Source organism: Mangifera indica, chromosome 4 (genome assembly GCF_011075055.1).
Source record: "Mangifera indica cultivar Alphonso chromosome 4, CATAS_Mindica_2.1, whole genome shotgun sequence".
NCBI classification, from domain to species: domain Eukaryota; kingdom Viridiplantae; phylum Streptophyta; class Magnoliopsida; order Sapindales; family Anacardiaceae; genus Mangifera; species Mangifera indica.
The window spans coordinates 2,895,301-2,906,812 of NC_058140.1; the positions used below are offsets into that span (position 1 = coordinate 2,895,301).

At 27.7% G+C, this 11,512-nt stretch overlaps 1 protein-coding gene across 1 annotated transcript; it reads right to left on the reverse strand.

Moving 5' to 3' along the window:
- Positions 1 to 2,649: 2,649 nt before the first annotated feature.
- LOC123213650 lies at positions 2,650 to 9,057 on the reverse strand. Its single transcript, XM_044633123.1, has 12 exons — positions 9,033 to 9,057; positions 8,842 to 8,946; positions 8,639 to 8,724; positions 8,141 to 8,235; positions 6,775 to 6,900; positions 6,451 to 6,597; positions 6,245 to 6,321; positions 5,671 to 5,775; positions 5,487 to 5,572; positions 4,382 to 4,476; positions 3,507 to 3,632; positions 2,650 to 2,800 (listed from the first exon to the last, which is right to left on the reverse strand). The coding sequence occupies exons 1-12, from the start codon at positions 9,055 to 9,057 to the stop codon at positions 2,650 to 2,652; spliced, it is 1,224 nt and encodes a 407-aa protein (XP_044489058.1).
- Positions 9,058 to 11,512: the final 2,455 nt, after the last annotated feature.

Here is an 11,512-nt window from a genome sequence, read left to right on the forward strand (position 1 = left end):
CATTTTTGTGGCTATAGAGGTGATGCATTGTTTGGGTTGAGGTAAGTGACCTGTTTTGGCTCTTGTGAGCATGGGATGAATATTTCTTAAAACATGTAAGGGAACTATTTCTATATTTTGTTATGTTGAGGACAAATTGTTCGATGAGTTTGAGAGGGGAGGAGAGCCAGGGATAGATTGAGAGACTGGGGTGGTGTTCAAGTTAATGGAAGTAATATGGTTATTATGCTGGTTAGACTTAGATGTGTAGCTGTTTGAGGTGTTAATTGTGATAGTGTAGAGGGTGATGAATCAAATTGATATGGTAGAGATCGTGATATGGCAATGGATCTTAGAGGAGAAATATGCTTAGCTAAGTGTGAAGGCACTGTATAGTGATGTGAGAATGTGAATGTATGTCTATAAGACAAGTCTGAAGTGGATAAATTTTCAGCTGAAATAGAGGATGTTGTAGATTGGAGCTGTTGGAACTGAGGATCGTGTATGAAGGGCAGTTCTGTGTCATTGAATTTTACACTTTTACCATATAGATTCTGCCATATGGGGCAAGACACTTGTAACCTTTATAACAATGACTGTAGCCTATGAAGAGACATTTCTCTATATGAAAATTTAGTTTATGGTTGTGGAAAGGTCTAAGAAATGGAAAAACAACATAGCCAAAAATTTTGAGTTGAATAATTGGGCTTCCTATTGAACAGTAACTGAAAGGGAGTTTAAACCTGTAGAACTAATAAAAGAGTCCTATTGATGAAAAAGAAAGAGGTTTAAAATGCATGCCAGCAGAATAGGGGGCCAATTTCCACTATGTGTTTGTGTTTTCTTTCAGCTCTTCCATTCTGTTGATGGGTGTGGGGACAAGAGTGTCTAAAGAGATGTCTTGACTACTGCTCAAGACAGAATAATAATAATTTAAAAAAAAAAAAGAAAACTACTGCTCAAAAGATCAAAAGATCAAAGTCTGTTATTCCACTTAAAAAAAAAAAACACAAATATATAGTATGAAAGAAGAAGCAGGAAAATGAAGTATCAAAAAATGCGAACACACTAACCCTATTATCCTTCTGTCAGCAGCTCTTGTTACAGTGTTTGTCAAAGGTCACCTATTTTTGTTTAACCTATGCAGCTCTGCATAACGTGGTCTTGTGGCAACACTCCTTTTCCCAATCGACTTATTGGTTTGCTTGGTAACATTGACTGGTGGAGTGACAACAACTGGATATTAGGTGAAGAATAAAAACTCGGAAATATGATCAGTAGAAGATGCCTTGATGGATTTATCTTCTCTAACAGGTTTTGCTACAAGTGGATTGTCCTTCTGAGCCCTAGTTTCAGGTATAGGGGTTTGTGGAATCAGTCTTTCAGTGCCCATTTTCCTCCTCATCATTAAATACTACGTGAAACAATTTTTTTTATTCCCTTTTTAGCTGAAATTGACATAGCAAAATGTAAATCTTCCAATATTTCAAACAACTTCCTCTGCTATACATTTGGTTTAAAGCATAAATGTGGTTTAGTGGAAGACTTGGTAGAGGAAGTGCCAGAGCAGATGGGAATTTTAGTGTTTTCTTTGTTACTTTATTTATATTAACATTAACTTCACTGTGAATGAGGATGGAAAGTGTAGAGCTTTGGGTTTGCTGTTGCTGAGAACTTAGGGGTGTTGATTAAAATAGTTTTTTTTTAAATATCTTTTTTTTATTATATATATATAACTTAAAATATAAAATATCTAAAATATTTTTAGGTTTTATACTTATCCAGCCAAGACTCACCCAATCAAGTATAAACTCACTCAGTCAAGACATAAAACTTACTCACTCACTCACCTAATCAAGACTGAAATATATAGTGAAATAAGATGAAAATGTAAAAAGAAGGTTGGGGCCAACCACCTAACTAACCAATTTATTTTAAAAAAACGGTTGGTCTGGTGCTTGGCCGCCCGGCCAATCCACCAGCCAATCCCAAATTTCATAATTTTTTTCTTTTAAAGACAAAGTTAACTTAAAAAGGGATTATATTTGTCTAATAAGAAAAAAAAAAAAGTTATATATGTATAAAAAGGCAAACAAAATGACTATTTTAATCAATATCTAAGATAATTTATCCATAATTTGCTCATAAATGATTCTTCATGAATCAACTTTCTTTTTGGTAGCTGAATTAAGAAGAAACTGATCCTGTCTCTCTCGACAGTTGAGATGTGCACAGAGGGTAGCCAATTTGTCACAAAAACCTTGAACAAAAGTTTGTAGAAGGGTTAGAGAGGGCAGAGGCATAGAACTAGATTTTGTCTAGATCTTGAAGACACCTCCGATGAGAGTGTCAACAAACTTGTTTATATCCTAAGATGCGTATCATCATGATAATTCAACATAGAATATAACACAAAGAACAATACATAAAATCAAATTTATTTTTTTAACAAATTATCAGTAAAGCTCGACTGCCTGACCCAGTGGCTCTACAAACCAAATTTATTCTTCATGTTACTACTGCAATAGAGAGAGAAAAAAAGAGAAATAGATAATGAGTTTTCCTCTTTTTTTTATTTTTATTTTCCATGTTTATTTTTAATTCACCTAAACAATAAAATTACAACATAAAAAGGCAGGAAATGATGATGAATGTAAAATGCTAATGGATTCATGCTTTCTTTTTGGCCGATTCTCTCTCCTTCTCTAATCGTTCAAACAGGCTTCCATCGTAAACACTTCTTACTGTATCTTTCTGCAACAATCCATTTTTGTCTTTACCTAGATAATTCAACAGCGTCCATTCTGTGAAGCTCGAAAACCTGCAATATTTTCCATGTACATCTTTTTGTTTATAATTTTCATTTAAAAAATCTTGGCATCTATGTATACAAATTCATGTACGTGTTAACTTAAATGAGCATGAGCAATGCTATGTGTATCTGATTTTTAATACCTGATTGATTATTGAATAAAACTGTACGTATAAAAAAATTATATAAACTGAGATAACAGTTTTTACTTAAGTGATGTAATTGTTTATTTTTTATTTTACTTCAAAATCACTCAATTAGATGTTATTATATCAAGTTATATAAATAAATTTGCATTATTTGTTTGTACATATAATATGCTCTTGATTATTGGATATCCCCATTATGTGCGATGATGTGATTTAATGATACTTTATTCTTAATTTAAAAGTAATCACATGATGATATATTATCTATAAGAAAATATAAATATAGTTTGTGTCTCAAAAAATCAACCTAGAGTGTCTCTTGAAATATTCTGTTTTTCTTTTTTATAAATCAGAGCAATTATAAAAACAAACAAACTTGTAGCTAACAATAATATATCATCATGTAAGGGGTGATTTCACATAGTGTTACATACGAAAAAAAAAATTTTCAGATGCTTTCTAAGATAGTAAAACTAATCATTGATGAAAATTTAAAAAACTAGAAAAGGAGAAAGAATATCAAGAACAAAATTACTTGAAGAAGAGGAAAGAAGAAAAATACTAACCATCCTTGGCGATCGTTAGGTTCTCGGTTGGCCTTGCGCATTGCTGTTATTTCATCTGAGGTCAAAGCATTTTGGTGTGTACGTGCATGCTTGCTGAATATCTCTTCAAACTTTGAAGGAACAAACCTACAAATTTATGGTAAATTTATTAATTAGACTCATAAATCGATCTAAATAGAAATTCGAAAAAAAAAAGAGCAATATTTTCTTAAATTTCCGTCTCATTCTCATTGGTGCAATTTAAGTAATCAATAATACTTTATACAATAACAAGTACAAATATATATAAAAATGTTAACATATCATTATATAATCAGAAAAATTGTTTAATGTCGATCTATTGGTTAGACAAAGATTAATCGTCTTCATCTGATTGAAGAGACTCTTCGTCTCTTTGTTGGACAAAGACGGTTCGTCTTTGTCCAACTAACCTGCTCTGATGGGTAGGTTGATTGTTAGAGAAAAAAATATTGGAGTGGTAAGCCGATGACGATAGTGGTTCTCATCACCGAAGAATGAAAAAAAACTTTATGGGGCAAAATAAAATTTTCAAACTCTTGGATAGAGGAAAATTATTAATTTTTTAAACTATGAAAGGAAAAATGATATAAACCCTCACAGTTTTAGAGTTTAATAATAAAATAATAATTTTATCTTTTATAATTAATAATTTTGGTTAAAGTTAATAATTTATAAATAAGTATTTAAATTTTTAAAACTCTATAAATAAGATTTTTAGTAGTGTATCAAAACTTGGATGGAAATAAACCCTTTGGCCTATAAATAACAATAAGAACAAGGCATCCTAATCAAGACACAAGCAATATAATTCTTGACAAGAAATAATATTTTATTTATATATATGTATTATATACCTTCCTTCAGAATTATAGACACCAGAATCGCTGCCATGTTTGGCCTTGTGGATATTTTTAACCTCAATTGGGAATAGAGGATTAGGAAACCTTCCCTGAACCACGGGGAATTTATATCAATTAATTAGTAATTTCTAAACTATATTAATTAATGGAACATGTCAGCAAATCTTAATTAAATTTTGGGTTTTCATTTCTTACTGATAGTAATTAAAATTTAATATTAAAATTGGCAGAAGCATAATTTTTTATGAGGGTGAATTTGATTTGAATTATTGAAGGTTGAATAAAACAAACCGAATTTGAATGAAGAATTTAATAAATTCTAATAAAAAATAGAATGCGAATCGATCCAAATATTTAAATTGAATATAAAATAAAATTATTTTCAAATTTCAATCTATCAATATCAAGTTTACTCTTTTAGTTTCATATCAATTTCAAGCTAAATATTGTTTATTTTTATTTGAATCGAATCTAATCTAACTTCTCTAATTAGGCTATAATAATAGTAATTAATGCAAATTAAAACTGTAAATTGATAAGTATGTTAATTTTTGTACATGAATACATCTAGAAATCATGAAAACTTGATTAAAAATAAGTAAAATTGATCAAACATTTACATTAAATAATATTAGGGTCTTAAACTTACATTTATAATTTATTAATATAAGCTGATGTGAAATAAATTATTTATCCATGGTGTGGGAAAATAAATCATATTAAATACTTTTAGAAAATTATTAAAAATTTTTATTTTCAAAATTTCAATGTAAAATGCATCTTAATTCATAAAAATTAATAAATTATTTTGAAAAAAAAACTTAAAATAATTTAAGTAATAAAAATGGACTCTATAAATAACATAATATATTAATCACACGTCACTAAATAATCTTCTAATTTACCTTATGGTAAAAATTAGATTTTTTTTTATCAAAAAGGATATATATAAGATTTCAAAGGTTAATAAAATTGATAAAATATTAAAATTATCACGTTAGTTAAATTTTAATTTATTTAATACAGTAATTATAAATTTGATTACTGTATTCAAGGTTTATCCGGCCAAAAAAAATATATATATATATCAGAAAATTACCGGACGAGTTTGGGGACCGATTTTCATGTTGACCAGAAAGGCAGCAACTGTGGACACGACGACGCCAGAACCGATTGCTTTAAATCCTGTAGAGATCATAAACAAAATGAATAATCATCGAATTATATATATGTATGAAATAAAATCTCAAGCTTAATGAAGAAGATGAAGGAAATAAATGAACCCTGAAAGGTTTCCCACGGATAAACTATCCCATCATGATTCCGATCAAAGAAAGCAACGTGCCTCTGCAGCACATCTTCTTCGTTTGGCACAAATTTTCCTACTCCTGTAAAACAGCCCGGAAAGACAGAAAAGTGGATACAAAACAAATAGTTGAAATGTATTTTCTTCAAAAATAAAATATAAAAAACATGAAAAAATTTATAAATATGAAAATATAGGTATTTTTTTATAAATACCAAATCCAAAAAAAAAAATACAGCGATTATGTTTATTTAAAAAAATATAGTAATTTTCTAATAACAATAAGTGTGTACTTATCTAACTTGTGAAGATAATTGATTAAAATATAAGATTTTTTTTTTTTTATGAAATGTGTTTTGAATTTTTTAATAATTTCAGAACACCTCCGAAATATTTTGTATTAATTTCGGAGCATTTCGATTTTGAAAAAAACATAAATGCACTATCCGTGCTTCTTAGATCAAACATTACAATAATTAAAAATAAATAAAATACCAAAAAAAATAATTTAAAAAATTTAAAAAAAAAATAAATTGCATGTTTAAACATACCTTCAGGTTTACTGATTGATGACAAAGCAAAAGAAGCCAAGAGGATGACGAAGAATAAGAACGAGAACAGACTGAAACTGAGAGAAAAGGAGGAGTTGGGTTAGAAATAGAAATAATTATTAAAATATATGAAACTTAAAAAGAAAAATTGACAAATAAATTAAAAAATTTTATCCATGAATGTAAAATATTGCTAAGGAATTTACCCTTTCTTTTTGGTTGTTCCTCTCTCCTTCTCTAATCGTTCGAACAAGCTTCCATCATAAATGGCTCTTACTGTATCTTTTTGTAACAATCCATTTTTGTCTTTGCATAAATAGTGCAACAGCTTCCATTCTGTGAAGCTCGAAAACCTACAATATTTTGTCTCTTTCATTTTATAAATCAAGAACAACTATATATAAATATTATTATATACTTTCCAAATTGTAAAAGCAACCATCGATGAAAATTGAAAAACTAAAATGAGAAAAAGAAAGTCAAGAACAAAATTGTATGAATATGGGGAAAGAAGAAAAACAAAAACTAACCATCCTTGGAGATCCCTAGGTTCTCGGTTGGCCTTGAGCATTGCCTTTACTTCATCTGATGTCAAAGCATTTTGGTGTGTACGTGCATGCTTGCTGAATATTTCTTCAAACTTCGAAGGAACAAACCTATAAATTATCAATTTGTGGTAAATTTGACTTATAAATCTATATGAACATTGAAAAAAGAGAGAGAGAGAGAGAAAAAAAAAAAACCCTCTTGTTATGCAAAAAAAAAAAAAAATCACCTAAGCTCGAGTTTGATTTGTTTCAGTGAAGTCAAGTTCAAACTCATTTTAAATGTATTCAAGTTTGACTCGTTTAAGAGGAGCGAACTTAAGTTAAAGCTCGAATCAAGCTTTGAGCTCGATTCAATACTAAAACGATATTATTTTGACATGTATTAGTCAAAACGACATTGTTTTAATCAATTCGCATTGAATTTTTCAAGTTCACAAATTTTTCGAATCGAACACTCTTAAAACTCGAGCTTGAAAATATTTAACCCTCAAACTTGAACTCAAGCTCATTTGAACCCAATTTATTTCAAACTTGTTTAAATCAAGCTCAAACTTGAATAATCTTAGTTTGAACCAACCTTAATAAAAACAATATTTTCTAAACTTTTTGTCTCCATGTCCCATGAATATACAATTCAAATAATCATTAATACTTCATATATTAACAAAAGATAAAAATACAAGTATAAACTCTATCATATCATTATGTGAATAAATTATTCAGATTAAGCATAAAATAATATTTAATTACATAATAACATATCAATATTTGGACCTAATTTTGTACTCATTATTAATGCATGAAATATCTTTAAGTAACTTAACTTTTTTTCATTTAAAAAAAAAATAAAACTATGCTAGTTAGGGTTTCTACGAGCTGAAACAAATGATGTAAAGATTAAAGGGTTGTTTGACATTTTTGCAACTTTAAACTTAATCAACTTTTTTAAGACTTTGCAAAAGAATTAGTTTTTAACAAGATCTTGAAAATATTTGTTTAATATAAAATTATTTACTTTTAATAGCATAATTATATATTTTTTATAAATATATTAATAATATTTTTAAAAATGAAAAACAAAAAATATTTATCAACTACTATACATTAATAGCTATAATTTATAAATTTAGTATTATTTATTTATTAATGTTTTCCTAAAATTACACCTTTAATAATACTCAACAAGCATTAGGATTAACAAAATTAAACTCTTGTATTTAGTTGGCGCTGCCTTGATTAATTAATCAATCACATAACACAATTAGATGAATATATAAATAAAAATTAAAATAATTCTTAACAAGAAATAATGATTAAAAGAAAAAATAGAAAATATATGCATATATACCTTCCTTCAGAGTCATAGGCGCCAGAATCACTGCCATGTTTGGCTTTGTGGATATTTTTAACCACAATTGGGAATAGAGGATTTGGAAGTCTTCCCTACATCACAAGAAATCCATATAAATTATTTAATAATTTCTAAACTATGTTAACTAGTGGAACATGTAAACAAATATCAATTAAATTTTGGGTTTTCGCTTCTTAGTGGTTAAAATTTAATATTACAACATGTAGAAGTATTCGGTTAGATTTGATCTAAAATAATTGAATTCAAATTCAAGTTTAAATCAAATGAACTGTATTCAGACTAATAATTTAACTCATTTTTAAAAAATAAAATTATTTTTTAATCAAATTCGAATTTCAATTTGTTTATTTTAAAGTAGCTTTTATAGGTTCAAATTAATTTCTAATAAGATCTTATTAAAACTTGATTTAAATCGAACTCAATTCTAATATTTTATGAGTGGTTATTTTAATGGTTCAATTTGGAGAAAGTAACCTGGCGAGTTTTGGAACTCATTTTCATGTTTACCAGAAAGGCAGCAGCTGTGGACAAGATGAAGCCGCAACCGATTGCTCTGAAACCTGTAAACGTCATGAACACGATGAGCATAGTTTTATTTTATTTATTTATTTATTTTTTTTTTACAGAAATAGAAATCTCAAGTTTAATGAAGAAGAAGACGAAGGAAGTAAATGAACCCTGAAAGGTTTCCCAAGGATAAACTATCCCATCATGATTCCGGTCAAAGAAAGCAACGTGCCTCTGCAGAACATCTTCTTCTTTTGGCACAAATTTTCCAACTTCTGCAAACCAACCCAATAATCATGCATGTCAACAATTATAAAAACCAAAAAAAAAAGAAAGCAAAACTGCATATTAAACCATATACCATGTTGTTCAATTTTTGAAGCCATGAAGAAGAAGGAGAACAGGCAGAAACTGAGAACGAGAGATGGAGGAGTTGGGTTTTAAGTTCTAACTTGAACGGATTCTGAAGACTACACAAGGAATCACACAGCTATATATAGAAAAGAAGGAAATAATAGTTAATTATAATAACAATTAAATAATTTGTAATGAACATGCAACTTCATTGTAACGCTATTCAATAAATCTGAACATTAATTTTCCGCAAGCAACAGTATTTTGAGCTTTTTATTATTATTATTATGATTATTATGGTGAGTGTGGTCTTGAGTTTTTGTTCTTCTTTCCAATTCCGGAGGATAATTTTCATTACTTTTTAAAATTTCTAACTCTACCGATTCCGATCCATTAAGTATTTAAATTGACTCAAACTCATTCTATATACAATTTGACTAACTTATAATATTAAAGAATGATGCTATCAAACATCTTTTTGGAAGCATTCATGTGATACTAAAGAATGATGCTATCGAACATCTTTTTGGTTGTATTTATGTGATATCAAACATAAAATATACTGTTTTTTGCTGCATTTTGCTCCGGTAAAAAGTACGGTAAGAGAGTTTAAATATTATTTTGATAATTTATTTTTTATTATTTATATTATTTAATTTAATTTATTAAGTAATAAAGTATTATCATATTTCTTATTAATAATAATAATGTGATAAGTAATGTAAGATATAATCTGATTATCATTTTTATAGAATTAAAAAATAATCAAAATAATTTTAATTTGATTATAAATTAATTATATACATATTATTTTTTAAAAATAAAAATAAATTTATTTCAATTAATATAATAAGTAACATGAACAATATTTTAAAATAATTATGTTTAAGAGTATTTAAGTAAAATAATATCTTTTGATTTTTTAGTATCTTTAAACTAAACATAATAATAATTTATACTTATCAATTTTTATCAAATATAATAATAATAATTTACCCTTATAATTTTTTAAGTAATCTATATTTATTATAATTTTACATTTTTAATGATAAATAATTACCCAAATCAAACACACATTTAATAGTAGTTTTTCTAATTGAATTTTTTTATGGACAAGTTATATCAGATAATTTATTTAATATGGATTACATTTTAATATATAATTATTTTGACAAAATTATATTGAATGACTTTTAATTTTTCGTGATTTGGAAATTTAAATTATTGTTATATAAATAAAAATAATTTTCCCGACATTTAATTATTTTGGCAAAATTATTTTTGTTTTTGGGTTTTGTTAGCTTTGGAATTAAATTATTTGGCTTGATTAGATTTATCTCGGACCCTATTTTCCTCCTCATTGCAAATATGAATAATTACATTCTTCAATATTCATAGTTTTCTCTAATGTTTCGTGACTTAAAAATAAATAAAAATTTAATCGAAAAAAAATGTTAAGAGGATTTAAAGACATTATTTTCATAATTTTAATGAAAAATATTTATATTTTCATTAAAACTGAAATATTTGTACTTTTAATAATCAACTTTTTAAAATTCATGTTATAAACTGATGAATCTGCTGTTATTAAATAATATCTAGTAGGAATTTTTTCCATAATTATTTATCTATAATATGCAATACACAACACTGCTTATGGCAAAGATGATGAAATAAAATAAAACTTTTTTGAATTTCTAATGCTTTATTTTTGGAGATGACCAAAATACTTGAATTAGAACCATGAACATTAATTACTCGACTTTTACTTTTGGTTTTGGTTCTTATATAGAATTAGAGATGATAATTTCGATTCAAATTTAAGGTTTTTGATCTTCCCCAACATTAACATAAAAAGGTGTTATAGATTTATATTACCGAACCCCAAGATATTCCGATCCGAACAATATAATAGCGGAAAACAGGAAAAAATATAATAAACACGATATATTTGGTTTGGATTTCGTAAAAGAAATCCTACATCAAAGGCAGAGATGTTCCTCTAGTCAAATCCACTAATATCAAGTTCAATTACAATATACAAACACACAGATCTTAATCTCTGTACATCCAAAACAATATACAAAGCAAATACATGGTAAAACAAAGTCAAAGAGAACTTGACTTCACCGATGAGACACCGCCTATCGAACTTGGAGAGCAAAACTCAGCCACACAGCAGCCACAAGACGCACAAAACAGAGAAGAAGAAACCCCAGCAGCCTGCTGCCTCTATTTTTTTTCTTCTCTTCTACAGCTCTCAGCCAATGCAAGCTTTATATACTTAGGTCAAATAATGTGAAAGCCCAACAGAATTACTAAACTGCCCTTACTTAATGAAAGTAATGACTCGTGCATCCTTAGCTCTAATTACATTACTGCCCTTATAGTTTTTAAACAAAACATTACAAACTCCACCTTATTTGAAAACTATAAGACTCAAAACATGAATTTAACTGCAAAAACACCTCTGCAAGACAGACTCAC

Excerpts from the sequence above, each read along its gene's own strand:
- LOC123213650 (XM_044633123.1), bottom strand. The coding sequence starts at position 9,057 with ATGGCTTCAAAAATTGAACAACATG. Across the intron at positions 8,236-8,638 it reads TGAGTTCCAAAACTCGCCAG|GGAAGACTTCCAAATCCTCT; the intron begins GTTACTTTCTCC and ends CTTGTGATGTAG. Across the intron at positions 6,598-6,774 it reads CCTAGGGATCTCCAAGGATG|GTTTTCGAGCTTCACAGAAT; the intron begins GTTAGTTTTTGT and ends AAAATATTGTAG.